We start from the raw sequence: 23,194 nt of genomic DNA, 5'->3' as shown, positions 1-23,194 counted from the left end.
TTAATGGGGGCAGCTTGACAGACCAGGAAGTGTGTGGTAGTGTATGGCAGGCTTTTGCACACTTGCCCATGTGATGGATTAGTCTCCAGGCAGACAAAGTATCCCGCTCAGAGGGATCGTACTACCAACCCGAAGGCAGCGGGATAAATATTTGTCTTGGGTTGTCTCTGGAATGATCGAATATTATTACAGCCTATAAAGGACTCAAATGCCGCGTCCCGTTCAGAGCCTGGTTTTCAATCTTATTATACCCTTAAACTGCTCATTTAATCTGTATTGATTGTTTTTTTGTTTCTTTGCTGGTTTAATTCTGATCGTAGTCGATAAACGGTGCAAAAATGATTGGTATTGCATGTGTGGTCTGGTGTAAGAAGTCTCTTTTTGTCTCTGGGGTGCACTTGTAAGTACATTAGCATCCTGGGTTTGGGGTTCAACCTGGTTTCCATCACTGTGTTTACACGGAGCACCGGGAAGCGGCTGATTCACATCCTTGTTTAAATGATTGGCTCTGTATTCAGCTCTCTGACCATCTGTAGACATCTGCGTCTGATTTTTATGGACTCTTAGCCACTTAAGATCATCTCTAAACTGCCTGAGAAGCTCGTCCGAGTTTACAGAAATGATTTCACCATTTGACCCACTTCTGCGGCAAACGCTCCGTAAACGTGCACTGTGGTTGTTGACGGTCTGCAGCTGAGAATAGCTCCTCAAACTCCACAGGTTCATGAGGTTTAACAAAAGACACAAACCAACTTGTAAAAGCATTCACACCTGCAGAGCTTTTTGTTTTTTGCAACCAGAAACTGCAGCGTGTTTTAACTGGGGTTTTGCTTCACAGGCTATCACAAAGCGGCGCATAGTTTTGGTTGTGAAAGGAGGTGCGTGAATGATTCTCATAATGTGCAAAAAGAAAATGCACATGTGCGGAAGGCGATTTTATGATCGGTTCAGATCGCCCGCTTTTCCTCTGATCCGCCTGTAGAAAATCTAATGCTACTCGTCGCCCTCAAACGTCTTGTAAGCAGTAAAGAGAGCCGACATCTGTATCATTTAGTTGACCTAAGTGTGTTGGGAAGGCCTCACACACCTCAGCAGAAAGGTCAGAGGCACAGATGAATAGGGCAATATTCCTATCCACCCAAACCGACTGTGTGGACATGCAGAGATCTACAGCTCAGGTGGAAGAACTGCTGCAAATTACAAGTATAATTTCACAAATCTGTTAAGAAGAAGGACATAGCTGAATGAAAGTCTTACCCATGTAAGCCACTCTGTGAGGCAGCATCACACTGCGTGGATGGACGGATATAGCTGGCGCTTTGTGACAAAATGTTTCAAATAACAACATTAAGGGGTGTGAGTACTTTTGTGAGGCACCGTACCATCTAGACAGATCAGAACATGCTGCTGTCCGTTGAAAATTTCTACCAAAAATGGCATAAATGTGAGCTTCAGCTGAATGCCTGATTTCTTTCTAATGTTGCTTTTTTTCCCCCTTCTCTTCTCTGCGTCTGTCTGGAGGCGTTCTGTGATTAGCTCATGGCTTTCCCCCTTCTGACTTCACTCACTGGAGTAACGCTGACGCGAACTCATGATTGACTGATGAGGACGAGAGGAAAACTTCCATCTATCTTGGAGTTTTGCGTCAGCCTGGCAGATCTGCTGCTGTGTCTGGTGTCCTAATGCTAATCTCCCGTGTGTGTGTGTGTGTGTGTGTGTGTGTGTGTGTGTGTGTGTTTTACAATAATCGCAGCCATTATTAGTTCCTGTTTTCAGAAGCACTCACTCTCTATCTGCCCTTTAGGTGATTTTACGTGTCGCATGCACACCTGTCCAATCCAAAACTGTTGTTTGAAACTAAATACCAGTCTGCCTGCTCGCTGAGCTCATCGTTATCAATCAGCCAGCGGAAGCAGGGAGTTTTCCTGCACCGCAGCAGAACTGACTATGTGAAGGATGCAGAAGGACTGGATGCAAATCAAAAAGATGAATCAAGTCCGTAATGAAGGGAGAAACAGATGGAGGGGAATATATCTACTTAACGGACTCCTTTAGACTGCAGGTTATAAAAACTAAATTGTTACCGGATACCCATAAGTCTGCTTTTCCTTCTTCCCTTTTCTGCTCGTCATCATTAGCTTCTTATTCCTGGAAGGTCTGTAGTTTCTGCACCGGTTGAGAATATCGTAGCTCCTCTCAGCACAGGCATCAACGTGTCTGCAGGAGTCCAGGAGGCGTCCTGACCGCATACCCAAAGCACCGTCGGGATGTTTTGCTTTTTTGCGATTGGCTGCTTGTGTGAATGTCGAGACAGTGAACGGAAGCTGCAGAAAGTCTCCACTTTCTCCACGTGATTATGTCACGTCTCACTTGTGAGGTTTTACGCTTTGAAGACGTCCATCATACCGCTCAAACTGTGCAACTCCAGAAATGTTTCTCATATAATGACATGTTTTGCACAAAGAAGTTGTTTCAACCCAGAGGAGAACATGCAAACACCATGCTTGAAAACCAAAGGCCGGGATTTAAACCCAAGACTGTCTTGCTGTGGTACAACAGTCCTAACAAACACATCACTGTGCGACCAGAGTCCTTTCATGATCTGAAATAATTAATTCGATCGCACAGTCCATAGTCGCATCAGCAACTCACATCAGAAGATAATGAACTACACTACAACTACTGAACTCTCAATAATTGAAATATATAGAAACCACACACATTTAATCAGATTTTCTTTCTTCTCTTGTCTGTGCTGCTTGTAGTCAGAGTCACAAGTGGCTCCTGATAACAGAAACCTCCCTGGCTGTCCATGTGCGTCCCAGCTGTGAGGGAATCGCTCTGTTTTTTTTTTGTTGTTTTTTTTCCTGCTGCACACAAACACGACGTTTTACACACTCTAACCTGAGGAAATGGGATTCCTCATGCTCGAATCACAGCTGGATCTGGAGATGGAGTGGTTTAACACAGAAAAGTAAAAAAAGAAAAGAAAGAAAGACACGGAAACCGTTTTAGACCCCTTTGATTCTCTCTGATTCCCAATAAACTGAAATTAGCTGCTGACATCAGAGCCACTGCTTCTGTCCAGACTCCCTTCATTTGTCAGGCAGGTTGCGTGTCTGTCTGCGGAGCCGAAGTTACTCTTTCAGTTTTACTGCCATTTTTTTTTTTGTTTTTTTTTTGTTTTAAGCAACTGTGCACCAAAAAATAGACAACACTTGAGGCACATTGCCAATCCAGGGTGTTTGCCTGGAGGGATGTTAACCGCCTTCTGGGAATTGAGGCACATTGAGCGACAGAGAGAGAGAGAGAAAAAGAGAGAAGGGCAAAGACTGTTAACTGCCTTTCCATACAAGGAGAGGTGAGGGGCGAGTGGGGGAGGAGAAAGAGAGTGAGAGGAGGGTAATATGAGGAGATACAATGAGAGAGAGAGAAGGTAGGAGGAGAGAAATCTGGAAGGAGATAAAGGGAGCCCTCCGAGCGAAAGAGACTGATGAGGTTGTGCCAGTTACAGTGGAGAGGAAAGTGAGCAGAGCTGAATCCTCCCTGTGGTTGTGCTGCTGCTTCTCCGACTGACCCAATGCAGGTAGGGAACACACACAGAGCAGCCGTCATCCATTCAACACACACCGAGATGTTCTAGTGGTCTGGAAGCATCCGGGAAGTTTCTGTCTTTTCTTTTAACCCAAAAAAAACCAAACCCAAAAAACTGATTGTAAATGTAAGCTAAATGAAGCAGGTGTTTGTGTGAATACTTTGAATAATCAACATCAACATGCAATTCATGAGTAATTGCAGGTAAATACATCTGAGCGTGTCTGTGGTTGAATTTGGAAATCAAAAGCAGAAGACGAATATTTTTCACAACAATTCAAGTGAACATGACTTATTATTATTAAGATATGTTTGCATTTTTCTGCTTTAAAGCAAGCTTCTGTATGCTTTGACGAGAAGCAGCCAAAACTGAAAAAATAATAAAAAATTTGAAGATATATATATATATATGAATGAATCAGAAACAATGAATCAAAACAAACAATCTACACATTTTGCCAATTTTCCTTTAGACTTTTCGCATATGGCGACCTTGATAAAAAATAATGGTTGTAAAAGTTTTTTTTTTTGTTGCTAAAAGTTAATTTTTTTGTCCAAGTCATTTTTTGGAAAATAAATAAAGATATTATTTATTTATTTTTGCAAAAGTCACCTTTGGCAAAAAGTGACTTGGGCCATTATTTTAGGAAGGTGATAATAATTTCCCTCTTAGGGAATATAAGAGGGACTCCACCCACAAACTGTCCAAATGTTCGTCCTTTCTACGCTTTCTGTTGGTAGTGTATCTAAAAATACTTTAGAATAACCAGTTTTTGCACGCAACATTTTGGCAGCCTTAATTAAATTTCTCACCTCCTGTTATGTCCCCACCTGTCCAAGTGTCCATCTTTCTCCTTGTAGCTCCACCAGAAATCTGCACATGGATCATGCATGCATGAAAAGGATAATTCAACACAGATGGTTGCATCTTTGTTTTTGTTGTTGTTTTTTTTCTCGCCCCGAACAAACTCCTGATTCTGCTATTGTTGCCCAATAAAGGACTTTCAAGGAAGAAATAAAAAAGAAAAAGAAAATTACCTTCCCTGTCAGCTCCTTGTTAAAAATCTGTGTATGCGTGCAGATCTGAGTGACCAAATTTATGGGACGAGGTTGAATGTTTGCATTATCGCTGCATGAAGCTGCTCTAACAGCACAGGGAAGGTGCCTGAAAGGTTTTTATTGTGTCTTATGCCTGACAGGGAAAAAAAAAAAAAATCCTCCTCCATGTGAGTCTGTGCTGGCTGATGAGATCATCGTGGGCCTGGGCTGCAGGTGCAAATGTGTATTTTTGCACGTCAGAATCACCGTGAGCTCTCATTAATCCATCTGCTGGTTATTTGTGTTAATATTTACATGCGAAATAAAGAAACAGCAGGTCGTCAGCAGTCTGTTGCAGCTTTGGTATGTGTTGCAGACTTCAGCCCATGTCCCTCTTGAATATGAGATCCAGATCTCAATGGGGTTTACCTGGTTAAATAAGGGAAATTAAGAAAAAAATGAGTTCAGGAGGAAGGTCAGAGGGTTTACAAAACCAAAATAGTGTTGAAGAGGTAAGAGAAAAAGAGAGCCAGTTTTAGGAAACCTGTACGTCTTTGTAGAAGCCAGAGAAGTGACCTTAGGAATCAGTTGGACATGCAAACCTTTGCATGTCCAACTTCTCCCTGCAGTGATAAAAGCTGGGCTATGTGTCTCCATTCTGCAGGTATTTTTACGGGTGGCAGTTAAACTCTGCAATGGTTAATCTGCTTTCAGTACAGATGGGGAACTGATCAAAAGATCAGCGACATGTGAGGCTGCGGTCAGAAAAAGTGTCAGAGTTGGACATTTAGAGCTATGTTGGCTGAGTAATTCAATCTGACCTCTGGAAATAGACCTCAGGGACAATATGCAGCAAGACATGGGTGTTAGGTGTGTCGATGGTGTGTGCGTGGACGTGTGGGTGTGTGTGTGTGTGTGTGTGTGTGTGTGTGTGTGTGTGTGTGTGTTGACTCACCCAAATTTAACTGTCTGGATTCTGCAGCTGCTTGGAGTTTTAGCAATACTATAGAAACACACCGGGTTGGCTCTTTGCATTCTTGTAGAATGTCAATAGAAAGAAAAATCTTCTGCTCTCAGCTTTAAAGTTTCATTTCATGTTTAAGTTGGCTTTCAGTAAAACGAGAAATCAAACGTGGTCTTGAAATTGCGTTTCTGTCTTTATTTGTGATGCAATTCGGACGTAAAGCTGAAAACAGAGAAGAGCGGGAGGAAAACATTTACGTCTGCATCAAAAGTGGAGAAATATGTTGAAATAATGCAAAGGAAGAAATCAAATATCAAGCAGCCAACACTGCATGCAAATGTTCCAAAGCAAAGTAGCTCGAAAAATTTGTTCACATTTTTGCCAATAAAAAGTGTGGAAAATTTGCCTGTTTGTACTTTAGTATTAATATAAACCCAGCTGTTCTTTGAAGGCGTCAGATTTTTATTATTAGTGAACAAACAGCCGAAAAGCTCGACAGAGAGTTCAGGAATAGAGTTGCAATGACGTTCAGAGCAACAAATGCAAACTTAGCGAGACATGAATCAGAAGAAGTGCCATTTGCACTTTGCAACAAGTTCTGCAGGAAACACCAGGAAGATGGTGCTCTGGTGAGATCAGACCGAAACTGACCTAAACGTACACGAAAAATGTTGTGCTGAAGAAAGCTAACATGGCATTAGCTTTCACAGTTTAATATGTCACATCGCTCATTAACCCTGGTGGTGGCAGCATCATGATTGTGCAAAAGGCTAAAAGTAGGTAAGGCTTCACCCCAAAAAGACTCAGGGATACTGAATCCAGTCTACGTAAAACTCTTGTGATATTTACTTGTGAAAAATGTTGCCAGTCAAAAAGCCTCCACTCCAATCACCCTCATGCTCCACTTTGTTTAGTCGATGCTAAAGTTGCAACACGTGGGCGTTTTTGGTTACATTGTGACAAAATTTAGCAAAGAATTAATACTTTTAGAAACCCCTGCTTGCTCTTAAAAAAGGTTTTAACCTCAAACACACATAAAATGGAAATCAAGTCGATGATTTAAGATGTTTTAACAATTTTCACAAATGGTAATTTGACCGTTTGGCATTGACATTGTGAACTTCACACTGCAGTCTGACTTTTGGCCATCATCTGAATAAGGCAGAGAACTTTGGCTCAAGATTTGGGAGAAATGAAAAGGCACATTCTCCCTCCATTACTCTCCTTAGCCCTGTTAAAATATATAAAAGGTGAAAAGTGTTTGCAGCGATGGCTGCGCACGTGCCCTCCTCCCCTCTCTGCCTCTAAATAGAGCGCGAGTCTGTCTGACTCAGCTGCGGGTCAGTGGATGGTCAGTCGGTGAGGTCAGATGGATTTCACATGCAGCCTCAGACATGTCATATGTGCCGTTTTATTTCAGGGCAGCTCCTGCAACACACTTTCCTGCTGAATATTAGCTGTTGTTGCATAGCTGGAGATTGGCTGGAGATCAACACACACACACCGTGCCCGGCCCAGAAGTTGAAAGCTCAAGGGTCAGGAGGTTCAACAAGCTTTGTTCTCAGATGAAACGTCTGTGTTGTGATACGAGGGCAGGGATGTGGAATTTTCCCCGTCTCTTTTTATTTTTCGAGGATTGTCCAGGGCTTGGCTTCCTAAATGTCCGGGCCAGTCTTCCTTTTTGTTTCCTCCCAAGCCACGATTATGTGCCCAAACACATTTGATCTTAAAACGTGCCTCCCAGTTCACAGTTTTGACCTCCTTATCGACCTTTGTTCGGGAATCATCTCCAGCTCCGACATGCAGCTAGAGGAATAACGCAGTTTTTCATCTTTCATTCCATGCAGATGATGTCTTCAGAGCACCAGGCGTGTGGTTGGCTGCACAAGCTACTCGTTTTGCTGGTGAAGCTTCATTTCGCGTTTGCCGAGCCTCCGCCACCCCTCAACGGAACGGGCTGCACAGCCAAGGGTCCCGCTTCCTACATCCTGGTGTTTACAGGTCACTGGAGCCCACAGGCGTTTCCAAAGCAGTATCCCTTGTTCCGACCCCCAGCACAGTGGTCCAAACTCATAGGTGAGAAAAATATGGCTTTTCTTTAGTGTTTTTTTTTTTTTTTGGAATGAAATAAAAACGTCGTATATAACACGGGTAGAAGATTTTATGACTGGTGAATTATTATTATTATTTTTTTTAAAAAGAAAGAGGTCAAAGAAACTACCAGATGGTGTTTCTCTTTGTTTTTCTGTCGGCTGTCAGACAAATCAGATGGTTCCAAAATGGGCCTGAAAAGAGTTGGGAGTGTAAACATGATTACCTAAACAGGTGAGTCTGATTAACTGAACGTGTTGCAGATGTAAGGAGAAGGAAACAACGCGAACAGAGATCAGAGGACACGAAGCGGATCACAAAAACAAAAGTTTGAACCAAAATCTGAGGAAAGGCTGCAGGAAAGAGCGTGACTAAACAATGAAGTGATCAGAAAACACAAGAATTCAGCGAAATGCACAAACCTGAAAACCAGCATGACCAACAATACTTAAAATATATATATATATATATTTTTCAACATAGAACAACTACAAGCCTTCATCAACTCTCACCAACACAGTAGAAGTAGCTTTCACACAGCTAAATCCCTTTTCAGTTTAAATCACTATACTTTTCTGTGCTTGCACCAATTTAGGAGACTTAAGGTTTTTGATAACTGCCTCAGCTGAAATTTGAACTGCACGTTTACACAAATATGATTCATATATCTACACATGGGCCACACAACGAGTAGCTTTCAAAGAGAAATTACTCAGCTCCTGCTTTGATCAGTGCTTTCAAGCACAAGAAAACAAATAGATCCTTTTCACGTTGTGTTGCTGAGAGTTTAAAAATCAAATAAATAAGTAGCGGAAAAAAAATTTAAAACATAAGAAAGTGCCAAAGCAGTGGTCCCTTCTTGTTTGTAATGGTGATGTGCCAAAATAGGAGAAGGTTAAAGCGAGTAATATCACAAAATATTGGGGACATGGTGGCAGCAATGTCTGGTTTCCAGGTGGCCCGGTGATGCCATGGAAGAGGAGAGTGTCCTACTTATTCCTAACAGAGACAGGCACCAGCGGTTCTGACATAATTATTTCCATGGGCATGGAAAGGGTTGGTCTTTGTCACCAGGGAACAAAAACACAAGGGCCTCAGTGAGTCAGACGGTAAACTATAGGGGACAATAAAAAAAAAAAAACCAAAAAGCTGCAGCAAACGTCAGTGGGGGCATCGGGCCGAGGACGCCGAAGGACTGGACTTTGTCATAAATGAAAAAAAAAATACTCAAGCAATTTAGGAAGGGTTGGCTTTGAAGTCTTGGTGGGGCATAAGTGTGATGCATTATCAAATTTCGGGGGTTTGATGCTAGTTAGGATGGAAATGCAATTAAGGTCCACAAGTAATGGCGGTATGGGGGGAAACAAGATAGTGTGTGAAGTGTGCTAGGCGAGTTGTGCAACTAAGTGTGTGCTCATACATGTGTCAAGACTATTTAAGGTTAAAATCCTGACTCTCTGTGTGTGTATGTGTGTGTGCGCGCGAGTCTTTATGCAGCTCTGAAAAGTGAGGTAAGGCAGAAAAATCAGAGCATTTGTCAGCGTGTTTCTGGCTAACCTTACTCTGCCCTTAAAACCACGGGCCCAGGTCAGCGGCTTTGTGGGTCTCCAGAACCTGTGGTTCGAATCTAAAACTGGGCTCTTGATTTTTAACAGATTTCTGAGATAGCCAGAGCTTTTTAAAAGAATGTGAAGAGAAAGCCTGCTGGCCCAGGCTGTACAAAAAGCATCATTAAGGGTTTTCAGAATTGTTAAAATAAATTGTTGTCCAACTTCTGCCTGCCAAGTCCAGGATCCTGATCTACATCCTGGCAGCCCCGGCCTGTGTTGCGGTTCCTGCAGGAAAAGACGGAGAATATAACCTTGCAATAACACATGCACACCAGCAATTCCCCCAGAATTATCAGTTTAAATGCAGGAAGTAGGAGGCAGCCGTAGAAGTACACTCAGGCTCCGTGGTGGAAATGATCTCATCGTCTGGCTCAGGACTCTGCGGAGCTTCATCGACACTCAAAAGGAGTCAAGTGAGCATGCATCTCACTTATCTCATCTCACATTTCTTCAATTGCTTTTTCTCTCTCAATAGCGGCGAGCCACAACCACCACTTCAGGCTCTGGGAGGAGGGCTCTGCAGCCAGTCCCGGGGTGCAGAGCTTTGCTGAAGTTGGGGTGACGGTGGAGCTGATGAAAGCAGCCAAGGAGGCCCGGAAGAAGCGCACGGTCGGAGTTATGTACCGGACAGCTGGGATTCCCAACGGGATCGGACACAGCTCCACAGAGATGGTCCTGGTGCCCCGCAACCCACTGGTAGGAGACGATGACGCTTCAAAAAGCACATCCACACTCACGCAGTCCCTTTGAGCTGGGTCTGCTACACCGTGCATCCGCACCCACCAAGTAATTTCCTACTTATTTCCACTACACCCTGTCAGACTTTGTTTAGACCAAGTGCCTGAGTTCAGTAGCCGCAAACGCCTACATCCATCCTGCACGCTTTGCTCTTAGTCTGAACTGGAGCCGAGGGAGGGGCCCATCTGTGTAAGGTAAATACCAGTAAATGCCAGTTACCTCAACATAAAGACTGCAGACACACAGAAGCGGCTACAGTTTTCCTGTCTGAGGGAAGGGAAAATTGGCCCACCAGTTACTTTGCTTTTTGTTAATTAGCTTGTTAAACTGGGAGCTAGCGTGCTTTGACTATGCACTACCTAAAATAAGACGTATCCTGTTATTATCACCAAGCACAAAGATAAGGCATGCGTCCGCTATGCTTAACCACAATAGATCAGTTTCACCAGCCACACCCAGGCCTGATTACTGTAGAAATCAGAAATCCCTGAAATAGAATCTATTTGACAATGTGACACGGGATAAAAGATACCCAAGAATAGCTAGAGAACAAAGTCATTGATATCTCTCGTCCTGAAAATAAGAAAAGAAACAAAAGCATTTCAGTGGGTTTGGGATTCCAGTGAACCACACTTGGAGTCATCATTCACTAATGGAGAAAACATGGATTTGTGGTGAACCATCTGAAAACTGGCCAGTCTTCCAAAATTACTCCAAGAGTGCATAGACGATGCACCCAGAAGGTCACAAAGTGCCCAGAACATCATTTAATGCTCTACAGGCCTCTCTTGCCTTTAGAGATTAAGTCAGTGAATGAATGTCCCGACACTGTTGGTCAAAACTTGTTGCTGTGATTGATTGAAATTATTTCGCGAGAAACAAAACATGTCAAAACCATTATTGCCGTTTAGGGTTGCGCATCTGGGATGAGTTTCTCCTGCTTGGACGCAGCGCTTCCTTTGTCCAAATGGATCGTTTTTTTCGCTTTGAACCAAAAAACGTCAATGTTTGGTCTTCTCTGTCTACAAGACATAATTCCAACAGTCCCCGTTCTTCTGCACGTGATCTTTAATGAAATGCAGATGAGTTTATTCATTGTCAATCTGGGCTGGGAACAAACCGCAGATGGGGCAGCGGGGCTCTTCTCTGACAGTAATCGCCTTTTCCCTGCAGGCCCTGCAGTGGGCGCTGTTGTTGCTCAGAGTTCCTCTGATGGCCGACTCACGAACGTGAACGCAAGCCAACGCAAGAGAGGGGCCTTCACTTGATTAGAGGTTGCTTCAAAACCAGATCGTGGTTTCAATATAAATGTCTAAATCCATTTTCGGTCATCCTCACTCTGCGATGCTTAATGAAAAAAACGTCTTCCTTTTCCTTTGTTTTCAATTAGACTTTAAAACATTTCATATGCTGGATGCTGGTATGAATAGATACAGCAGATATAATCTGATGCAATTTGGTGAGTATGATAAGTCGTGTACTGACCCGCTGGGGGAGCCAATGAAATCTTTCATAGTTCATTAATTTTAATAAATAGGCAACATACACGTTCCCTTCCTCTGAGATGTTATTTATGAAGATGTCTGTTGGCCAGAGTGGCTTTTACATCGAGAAAAATTCAACAAAGAATTACCTCCCTTTATGTTCAACGACACGTAGCTTTTTTCGAACTTTTGACTGGTCTGGGCTTTTCTTGGTAAAAACCTAAATGCTACTAATGCTCTTCTGTGAGGCCAGGCAAACATCTGGCATGTTGAAATAATTGTCTCAGCTCAGTTCACTTTGTATTTATTTGGTGATTATTCACATCAGATGTTATCATAAGCCACATTACAAGACAAGCAGGTCAAATTCAAATCTAATTGTACGCAACCCAGTTTGGGTTTATGGGCTTAGTAAACTATTCATGGTCAGCCAAACACTTTTACAACAATAGCCAAGTAACATGGACGCTTTCCACTTTCTGTGCGAAATGTTTGTCAACATGATAAGGGGGGAAATGCAACAATACCAGCAACAATACAACTCATATGCTCGACTGGATTTTGAGTACAAAAGTTGTAAATTTACTGGCGCTTTTATAGGAGTTTGTGTGGATATTTGAGTCAGTTTTCCCTTAAGAAGAACTGCTCCAAGTTCATCCTCATGCTGTTAAAGATTTGTAAATCATTTTTAAGAAGAAAAGGTCAATGAAAACAGATGAATTGTGTAAAACATATTTCACAGTTTTGATACCAGCAAGACAATAATGAATCTGAAATTTAAAGTGAAAAGTTGTCTGATTAAATCTGTGGTCTCTGTTGAGGCGATGTAAGGTTGTTGCTTTTCTTTGATAAAGTTCTGATTCTGCTTAAGCCCGCCAGCCGATATCTGGGCTTTTTAGCTTCTTGATCAGCTGAGAAAGAAGGTCCATTCCTCTTACTTCACACACATATGCAATAAAATCTGGGTTTTTATCCTTCCGCCAATCTGTGCAATGACATGTGTCTTTCTGTTTCAAGTAAAAGGAGTTAGATTCTGTTTTTTAATTTAAATTTCTATTGTAATTGCCCTTAAAAATGTCCTTTTTTTAAAAGGTTTTTATGTCTAGAGAGTCTCCTGCTTGCTTTCGGAGACTAATGCTCTGAGTCCTTGAACCAAAGAAAGAATTGATCACTCTTTAGGTGAGCATTGTTTCTGTAAGCATAGGTAATGTACAGCACCCTGCCGTGTTGTCTTCTAGGTATGTGACATCTGTGCCGGTCTGTTTTTAGATCAGATAAGCAAAGCAAAGCCCGGCTATTGAGTGCGTTGTGTTGGACATGATTTAATGACGTGATCCAGCTGATAACTTAATCTGTGAGCATGTTGCACTGTCCGTTGCGCTCTCATTTATAAATACCGTATCATTCCTTTGAAGACAGCCGATGGTTTACATGACATCCGCCAGGAATCCCAAACGCCACTTCTGTCATCATATATCCAGCCATTGTTTAATGTGGAGCTCAACCAGATGGAGACGCAGAATGTGAGCCATTTTAAGCTGCTGGAGAGGCCTTCTGCTGGATGCCTTCTGGTCTTTGAAAACGGTTTTCTGCGATGGACACAGGGTTTGAAGATTTGTCTTGAGCAGATGCTATGTAATGCAAACTTCCATTCAGCTAATAATAAAGAAATGAGCCGAGAGGCGGCGTCTTCCAGATCAGCTCAGGAGAGCTTCAGAAAAGCGTAAGAGGCAGGAAGCTCAAAGATCAAAAAGGAAGGACACTGATGTTTCTAACAAGCGGCAAGACTTCTTTTGGTTTAGTCTTTGCTTTTCAACATTTATCATTGGAAGAAAACTGAACACTCGTGTGTCTCATTCCTTTGTCTCAGATCTGCTGGTCCCCGCTCTCTGTTTGGTTCGACACCAGCGATTCATTCAAAGCCCACACAAAAACCGACTCAGACTGACAAGATGAGCAGCAGTTGTCAAACCTTTTTTTTTTTTTTTTTCAAAAATGGAGAAGTTTTCAAATGTGTTGCTGTCTGGTCTTCTGCCATCACTTCAGTGTGTTTTGACCCTGAACCCACTCTCCGAGATGAGATCACCGTTTCTCAGGAAACATACATCATACGGGAGACAGACGGGGTGCACGTGCTCACATGCCGACTCTGTTTTATAGTCGCCAAATCCCTACGTCGGCGCTCGTGTGTGTGATGTCAGGCCTATTGCATTTATTGTCCTGGCTGATGTTACTGTGATCTCTGTGATTTCATTCATTCTGCACTCATCTCACTTTCCACAGCAGGGGGATTTAAACAGTTGCACAGTCCAAAGTGAACTAACGGTTAATATATTAAAACAGCAAGTGTTTTCATTACATTTCAATCTACATGTCAAAGTATAAAATATTTTCATTAGAGATAAGAGCTATTTTATTCAGCATCGAATAGAGTTCCGTTTTTTCTTTTTTATGGGGTTATGTTGGAAGATGATGACTGCACAATATCTTAACTTGCATGTGACGGAACAAGACAGTTCACCAAATATCCTCTGTGTTTTAGATCTGCACTTTGACTGGGCCATTTTAGCATATGATTTGATGCATGTGCTGTATTGTTTAGGATTTTGTTCTGTCGGAAGGCAAACCTCCACCACTGTCGATTTTCAACTTCAAACATGTTTTTAATCTAGGAGTGCTCTGCACTTTAGCTCTATCCATTCTGTCTGTATTGGCCAGAAAGTTTGGTTTCATCTGACCAGAGGTCCTTCTTCTGCCTCCACTTTTCTGACGTGGTTTACAGAATACTACAAATTAGATCTATTTCTTATAACCATGGCTAATATTTGTGCAGTGCAGCTAATGGTATGCAGAGTCTCGCAGCTGATAACGCTACTGATTCTTCATAGTGACAACAATGCTCTTCTTGGCTGCTTCTCTGATTAATGTTCTCCTTTCCAGCCTGCCAGTTTAGGCGGACTATCATGTCTTGCTTAGGTTTGGAGTTGTGTCATAATTTTTCCATTTTCAGATGATGGATTGAGCAGAGCTCTGTGAGATGTTCAAAGCTTGGGGTTTTGTTTTATGACTGAACTCTGCTTTAAATTTCTTGACAACCTCACCTGTTTTGCACTTGGTTGCTGTTTGTTCTGTAATAACAAACCTTCGCAAACCACTGGTGGTACTGTGTTGTATTTAGAGATATCACAGAAGATATCACACTTTTGGATTTTTGTTTTCAGTGTAAAACCGTATAATTTTTCTTCCATTTTACAGTGAACTACTTTATATTGGTCTGTCACATAAAATCCCAACAAAGTGCAATAAGGTTGTGGCTTTAAGGTGAAGTACAAATTTTATGAGTACCTATCTTGTGGTATTTAACTTCCTGGTAATCTGGTCATCCCTTTATACAAAATTATGACAATTAGCGTTTCATAGTTTTTCAATTAAACTCTCTATTTTGGACATCGATGTCTAACATCAGTGTTTTGTGTCTGACAGCTGTCTTTGATGGTGAAGATGATCCCCAGCCCTGACTGGTTTGTCGGTGTGGACAGTCTCAATCTTTGTGAGGGTAACCGGTGGAAACAGGAAGTGACCGTCGACCTCCAGCCTTATGACGCAGGAACGGACAGTGGATTCACTTTTTCTTCTCCCAACTTTCCCACCAGCCCCCCTGAAAACATTACAAAGGTAGGGAGAAACCATCATCTGTTTATGTCCTTCATTAAGCTGTTGGTGCCTCAAATTCTGGTGTCTGTCTTGTTTTTGGAGTACATAAGCAGAGTGGGAACGGGGCATCATTCTTAACTGTCTGTGGCTGAATGATTGCTTGGCAGCCCTCATGTCTGACCTGAAGTGATTTAAATAAAAAGGGGACCCTTATGTAACAGGCTATCCATCCTTTTGCAGCATGTGCTTTAAAGCTGGCGAATGTGCACTGGGGGTTCTACTGAGAATCTGTTGCTTTTTCTGATGAACTGCTCGCTGACTGCTTTTCAGATCACGTCACAAATGCCAAACCATCCAGCCAATTCCTTCTACTACCCTCGACTAAGGGAGCTTCCCCCTATTGCCAGCATAAAGATTAGCCGACAGCGTCGAACACCAGACCGCCAAACTTCTATTTCTAATCACATTCTGCCAAACTCCATCAATCCTCAGCGTTTCTCAGGTAATAACGCAAAACTTTTCCTCACACAAATATTTATACCCCTGAAAGTATTTAGACTTTTTCCTACCAGCTATTGGTAGGAAAGTAGCTGAAGCTGCTGTTTGAGGTTGAACCGCAACAAAGAGGAACCCAACTCTGGGTAGAGGTGCTTCCCACAAGCTCTCCGCTGACTGCCTCGGTTTTAGAGTTTACTAGCATGAGGGGTCACTTCTTTGTGGCATTAGGTTGCAAGAGGGAAGGTTCTGACCTTTTGCACTGAACAGCAGTTCAGATTACCCAGCCTTCTTGGAGTCCAAAGAATGTTTTGCAATTTAGCTGAGAATGAGTTGATCACAAGGTGAGTCAAGTGTGCTTGATACCAGGTCATCTTGGACTGAAGGTCAATGGTCAGTTTTGTAATCTTATCATTTGACCTGCTGCGGCTGAAGAGAGGGCCAGAGATATCGACTCATTGCCACATGGTAGTGAGCTGAATCCAGTGGCAGGGGTTTGTTAGGCAGATCTGGAGAAACCAAGCATATGTTGAGAGTGAGCTGCGAACATCTGGTGGAGAAACCTGTTCAACTTATGCCTCCTGGAGAATCTCTCTCATCCCCCAAGGGAAGGTGGGGACATAAAATCTGAATGGGCCAGGACCTTCACTGCAGACATGACTTTCGAGAGCCATGGCCTAAATTATATTGCCGTTTGTTGTGTTGATAACCAGAGGATCTGCTGATGGTTGAAGAAGGCCTGGAAGGCATAGTTGTCTCTGAAGACTGTGAAATAGCACAGGTATAGAAAAAACAAGACAGACTGCAGCATCTGTGTTTTGTCTGGTTTTGGATTAGGGATCTGCAGACCCAGACTGATGCTATTGTAGATCGGTGGAAAGAGCCAGGATTGAGGATCTCCTCAATCCTGTCTCTTTACTGTGAAGGAGTCAGAAACTGAAGACTCGGAAGAAGGCATTCCATCACGGTAGCAGAGATCACTGAGGTAGTTAAATAGCTCTGCATTGGCAGGATGTCAACCGACGAGGATGAGATTCTGCATCGGTCAATCATAGTTAATAAACCTCTTCAGTGCAGCCTATTGAAAAGTCTGCACTGACGAGTGAAGCCTTTTCATGACAGTTTAGTGGTCCCATTTTTTAAGACAGGGGACAAAGAGTGAATCCCAACCCTTGAAAGATCACACTTCTCACCCAACCTGGAAAAGGCTAGACCATAGATTTACTCTTCCAGAACAATATAATCCATCTGTTTGTCTGCCTGAATGTATATGGCTGCTGCAGAACAGGCATCATTTGGGCAATGTTTCTTCATTTTCTTGTTGTCTCTCTCTCTTTAAACACAGCAACACCTTTGGATTGCGAAGTCTCCCTCTGGTCCTCTTGGGGTCTGTGTCTTGGTCCCTGCTCCAGACGTGGAGTTCGTCACCGCACACGTTACATACTTCTGCGGCCGGCAAACGCTGGCAGCCCCTGCCCTGAGCTGGAGGAGCAGGACGAATGTGTGCCACACAACTGCATAAAGAAACGGCAGTAATTGTCAAAGCAGGAGCATAAAAACAACCAGTGATAAACATTGGACTCTCACGCTATCAGTGCTGGACTGGAAAAACGTTTTACCATGTTGAGAATTTGTCAGATTTCTGAAGTGAAGCAATAAGAACTCAATGTGTATTGTCACAAAAAGAGACGTCTGCAAATCAGCAGAACTAAGAAAAAACAGAAATCTCTTGGAAAAAACTGGTTGGTGGACGAAGAGCAAAGAGTTAAAATGTTATTTAGTCTGACGTTATTTTTACAACTGTTATACAACCTGTGTTTGCCCAAAGGTTGAGCCGTTTTGTAAAATGTAAATAAAAGTGAAATGAAACCATTTGTAAATTTCCTCCAAAAATATATGTTTCATTCAATATGACAGAAATATGAGTTAATTTGTGTTGAAACAAAGAATTTGTGTGACATTTTTCTTTTTTTTTTTTTTTCAAATAAATGTGCATTTTGTTGTAGCATTCATGTCAATACTATGTTACAAAAGATGGGACAAACATGGGGGAAGATTTTCTAGTGAACCAAAATCTAATTAAAACACGTGAACAAAAATACCTAAAAGTATATTCATCTCTAAAGCCAAATCCAGTCATCCTACAGAAAAAGCTTTTTGTTTTTCATCTACTTGTATCTGGGATCTTGTTGGAACATAGACGGACAGTAAATTGAAAGTGTTCCTTGTCTCGGTTTTCTTCACTACATCGGACCAGAACAGAACAGCACCGACATTACTGCAAAGCATTTATCTGACAATCCTTTCTCCACTCTATTACCATCAGAGACCAAGATACTTTAAGTCCTTTGCTTGAAGCAGGACAATCTCCATCTGACTGACAGCAGATAAATCCCCTTTTTTTCTTGACATCAACAAGATTAGGAAAGGATGTTTTTGACATGATGCTTGTTTCTCATCATTAAGTTTAAGGATCTGTGATGGTTGGATGCTCATAGCAGAAGTCACTCTACATCAACGAAGGAAACACTGATGCTTCACGAGAAGTACATGTTTAAGAAAAACTCACACAAGTCCTCATGTTATTTCATGAGATTTTAGGTGACTTGTCTGAGCATTTCTCATATTAACAACAGATAAACATAATGAAGAGGAGCCAAGCAGTGGAAATCATATGGACAAATGAATAATGCACTTTTTAATCAATGTTGATAAAAAGTTTCTTTACTCACTTCTGCTCTGTGAGAGTTAAGGCACATCTGTCTGCGTACTAACTTAAAAATGGCTTGTGTCCAATTCAAAATGAATTGTAAAATACTTTAGGAGTTTTAAAGTTGTAAGAAAGAAAAGTATTATTGCTGCACAGATATAGGTCACATCAACTACATTCTTACATGAGCACTGCTCTTACATGTGCACAGAAAGATCCACACTAAGATCCATTGACCTACAGCATACCTTCACCGGAATATAGCAGCATTGGATTACATGGATAACCTACACATGTTTAGGTTGTAAATCTCTTTTAAAGTAACTGTAATCCCATATTTATAAATATCTCCTGCCATGAGAATTAACCAACAGGGTGAATTGATATGTGAAGCTTCTTCAAAGACCAATGTGCAGATATTTAAAAGAACGGCAGATTGGCACACAGTCATGTAAAGAAACTTGATATTAAATAATCACGAGAAAAGTTCACAGATTTATGTATATTCTAGTAATTTACTGAAAAAAAGTGATTTAACTGCACTTAAAGGATGGCAAGTAACCTTGTTTTACTCACTGAGCGAAAAACACAAAAAGAAATATATTTCCCAGCCAAGAAAAGTCAGGATACCCTAACCTCCTAAAAGCTAACGTTTCTCTATTTGCCTGAAATGGGTTGAGTTAGGAGGCTATTGTAGCCATCTACAAGTCTCTGGCATCTGTGTGAGGAAAGGTTCAGCTGCTTTTCACCTTCAGGTGAGATTTTAAGATGTTTCTTCCATGTTCAGCCCCTGTACTGATCTTGATTTGAAGGACAACAATTGGGATTAATAAAGCTCCCTTTATAAAAGGGATCAGATGTCTTATATTTGTCAATTTTTTTATATATAATAAACTTGAAATGTATATTGTTTTTGTATTTCGCCATGGCAAATATTATGCTGTATTACTACAGCAGCATAATACAGCTGCTGTATTACTCTGTCAGCAGCTTACTTTCAAAAATCAGTGAAACAAAACAGCACCCCCTAGTGGTCACAATCAATAGCATTCCCTAATCACAACTGCTGCAATTAACTGCCGTTAATTGCCTTCACACTGTTCTGGTTATAACCAGCAGACGGATGGTTATAGCCATCCGTCTAATATGGTATATATGTTTGATTATAACCATTGGTGGTGCAATCCCACCACTGGCTATAATTGCTTATAAGCAAGTCGAAACAGAGTACTTGTACTTAAGTACAATTTTCAAGTATCTTTACTGAAGTAGATTTAGAAATGGATACATTCGACTTTAACTCCTCTACATTTTACAGTAAGTATCTGTACTTTTTACTTCAAGGCATTTCTACAAAACCGTCGCTTTACTCGTTACATCCAAATCCCATTGTGCTTTTTTTTTTGATACAATGAGAGGTTCAGGGGGAAGGGAGGGAAAAAGAAAGGAGGAAAGAGGGAAAAAAAAAAAAAAAAAAAAAAACACTTGGTATTTTATTCTATGTTGCATGCCTTTGTGTTTTGTGTTTATGATGTAAAGCACTTTGAAATGCCTTGTAGCTGAAATGTGCTATACAAATAAAATTTGATTGATTGATTGATTAACGGGGCGCTGTAAAATCCAAGCAATAACGTGACTTATTAATTTTGTGTGTCTGTTGTTATCTATCGCCCCCCTTTACCTGAATGAAGTTGCCCTCCCACCTTCTTCAAATCAGGCAAAATTGGTGTCAACGTTTGTGCGACGTGTGTGCTGGTTTGAGCAGCGAAAATGTTCATTTGTTCTCCTATCATTTTAAAAATATTAAGAAATGTTTCGAGAGGTCATCAAAGGTCAACCAGCATCCCACTTTCTTCAAATCAAACAAAATAGGTATCAGTCAACTCTACTATGTTTGTGCAGCAAACATTTTTATTTGTGCTGCTTTGGCTTTGAAGATATTAATGAAATGTTAAAGGTCAAAAGGTCAACCAGCCCCCCCACTTTATGAAATCAAACAAAATAGCCGAGTTGATTAATATCTATTATGTCTGATTTGAAGAAGGCAGGAGGCTGGTTGACTTTCAATGATCTCTGGAAACATTTCTTAACTTCTTTAAAATGATAGCAGAACTAACAAAAATTTTTACTGCATAAACCAGCACAAACGTAGCACAAACGTTTGACACCAATTTTGTCTGATTTGAAGAAGGTGGGGTGGCCAGCTTCATTCAGATCCGTTTCACTCGCACGCAAAGCTCCAAGACATGCGCAGTGGTTTTATCTGAAAGATGTCTGTCTATGTCAGTAACAGTATTCCTACACAAATCCTAAGATATGGCGACATGTAAAATCAGCAGCGCTTCGTCCAACTTTTAGCGTCACTTGGAAAGGAAAGGAAGCTTAAAGAAAGCTCAACATTACTTTTATATCAGGGCGTGTTTCTATTGTCTGACGCATTCTAAGATATCGTTTAGAGGTGGACTCAAACAGCTTGTGAAGACGTGTTGCTGTTTGCACGCCAGAGACCATGCAGGTGTTACCAGGGCCCAGGGATGAATCTATCCACTGTCTAAGCTGTTCTCCCTGCGCTCTTTCCCAGGGCACAAATAATAAATAGATGAGTTCATTTCATAAAGAAACATTTTACTCAAAAAAGCGGGACCAAAGTTTATCTGCTGTCGGTGTTTTTTATCCCTTCAAACCAGTTTCTGAACCGCAAACAGCTCTCCTGACCTCTCCTCTGACCCAATGCATCAAACCGCAGATTTTGATTATACAAATTAGCACACGTTTTATATAACATCTTCAAACTTTTGTGAAACAGACACGAGCGGTTTCAATACCGAATCATCTGTTGCACTCAATATTTTCTGATTAGTTCTCAGCTTTCTTAATTATAATAAATTAAAACAATTTTCAGATAAATATATGACTTCTACAATTTTAAAAATGCAATCTAATATAAAAACTACTGATTAGACTAATTTTAATCAAATCGTTTTCATTATAGATAAAAAAAAGTTCTACTGATCTATTATATTGATTAAACCATGAATCTAAATCTAGCTTAAATTGATGCCTACTCAATACAATCTCAAATTTAAACATGCGGTAAAGTTAAAGCTAGCATTGAAATTAGCATAATGAAATTAAAATTTTCAACATGGTCCAGACAGTTGTGGTTTCAGAGATGGGCGATATGGGCAACCGCCCAGGGCGTTATCTTTTTAGGGTGGGAGGAGACCTCTGTGGATTGTGGCGCAGAGATGGAAGCAAAGCAGAATGAAGAAGAGCTTGAATTGCTAATAATATTGGTTTTTGTACTTTTACTTAAGTACATGTCCATATGAACATTATGAACTGAATCAGTGATAAAGGGCAACCCTTTGTTCAGCTCTCACTAGAAAACACCATTGTCAATGCACAGCAGGCTCTGACACTGGATGTACAGGGACCTAACAGCTCATCTGAACATCATTTGGCCACATGTTTTGGCTCATTATCCTGCTGAAAGACCCAGTGAAAATTGTTTTTCTGTTTTCCGCCAGAGGTCAATATTCTGGTATTTTTAAGAGTTTATGATCCATTGCACCCTAAAAAAGATTCCTGGGGAGAGAAACAGGCCCACAGGCTCACAAATCTTCCATTGTATTTAGTTGGAGGCATGTTTCACTCCAGACCCAGTTTGTCATAAAACTCCATCATTTTATGTTTGTTATTGTTGGGCAGCATGAGGATTTTTTGATGCTATGCCTCCTAAACAATTATTTGGGAAGTATAATGTGTTGTTATGGAGATTTGGTCACAAGAGTGCAGCAGTGACTAAGATCACTGAGACTGGAGATTTTATTTTGACATCCTTTAACATCCAAAATAAACATAGATTTAGGCAAGAGCCTAAAAGACATAGGTTTAGCATTTTAATTATATTACAGGAAAACAGGAACTCATGAAATACTAAATGTAGCTTCTTATACACATTGATTAATTTAAAAGATAAGATATAAATAAAAATAAAACTTTATAGCAACTGTGAATGGTGCCAGTAAGTGTGCTTTGATGGTTCTGTTAAACATACACACACAAAATAATTTCTCACGTCTGAATTGCTTTTTTTCACTCAGTAATACCAAAAGCTGGATCACTGTGTATGTCTATGTGTATTTCTTGGGTGTTTTTTTAATTTTTTTACAGAAAAGGTACCAGTAGCCTACATATAAAGGATGGGGTTCTATTGTTGTATCATGTCTGATGGATGGGGTCAAAAACCTTTGGGTGATTTTAAATTGATAGAATGACCAGATTACATCTACTTTACAATACAAAGTGAATACAAAAATTCCAATTGAATTATTAAATTACTTTGAAACACAGATTTAGAATCAATACACAAAATATCATAGAATTATTCAAATAAGCAAGGCAAAGTAACAGCAACAAAAACCCAAATGAAATTTTAAATGTGAATTTATTTTGGTTTGAAGCTGTTGTATGTTGAAAGAATATAAACATATTTGTGTGTAAACATGTATGATTCTGAGATTAGCTATTTAAATTAACAATCAATGAATCAAAAATCTAGAAAGCTTTCTGCAATTTAAATACATAATAATTTGAAAGTATACAACATATTTATGTAGAATTATACATAAAAGTATAAAGTACATATGTAGTCCTGAAAAAAATAATTATTAAAATATTTATTTATGCATTTACTCCAACTTTATTCAGACAAAATGCTGACAAACATCTTAAACAATTTATTTACTCATCATTACTTTGCACTCGACACTTTGAATCCATGGATTTTCTTTCTTTGATTCCAGGTGAGAAG

At 40.7% G+C, this 23,194-nt stretch overlaps 1 protein-coding gene across 1 annotated transcript; it reads left to right on the top strand.

The window, feature by feature from the left end:
- The first annotated feature begins 2,494 nt into the window (after positions 1 to 2,494).
- spon2a (spondin 2a, extracellular matrix protein) lies at positions 2,495 to 17,800 on the top strand. Its single transcript, XM_055034017.1, has 6 exons — positions 2,495 to 3,586; positions 7,444 to 7,672; positions 9,773 to 9,993; positions 15,003 to 15,194; positions 15,504 to 15,675; positions 17,014 to 17,800. The coding sequence occupies exons 1-6, from the start codon at positions 3,581 to 3,583 to the stop codon at positions 17,202 to 17,204; spliced, it is 1,011 nt and encodes a 336-aa protein (XP_054889992.1). The 5' UTR covers positions 2,495 to 3,580; the 3' UTR covers positions 17,205 to 17,800.
- Positions 17,801 to 23,194: the final 5,394 nt, after the last annotated feature.

This window comes from Poeciliopsis prolifica, unplaced genomic scaffold, assembly GCF_027474105.1.
Source record: "Poeciliopsis prolifica strain line A6 unplaced genomic scaffold, Auburn_PproV2 SCAFFOLD009, whole genome shotgun sequence".
Taxonomy (NCBI): Eukaryota; Metazoa; Chordata; class Actinopteri; order Cyprinodontiformes; family Poeciliidae; genus Poeciliopsis; species Poeciliopsis prolifica.
The sequence above is the reverse complement of the archived record's forward strand: the minus strand, read 5'-3'. Positions and strand labels throughout refer to the sequence as shown.

Coding starts and splice junctions, on each gene's coding strand:
- spon2a (XM_055034017.1), top strand. Junction 7,673..9,772: donor ACAGTGGTCCAAACTCATAG/GTGAGAAAAATA, acceptor CTCTCTCAATAG/CGGCGAGCCACAACCACCAC. Junction 15,676..17,013: donor CAATCCTCAGCGTTTCTCAG/GTAATAACGCAA, acceptor CTTTAAACACAG/CAACACCTTTGGATTGCGAA.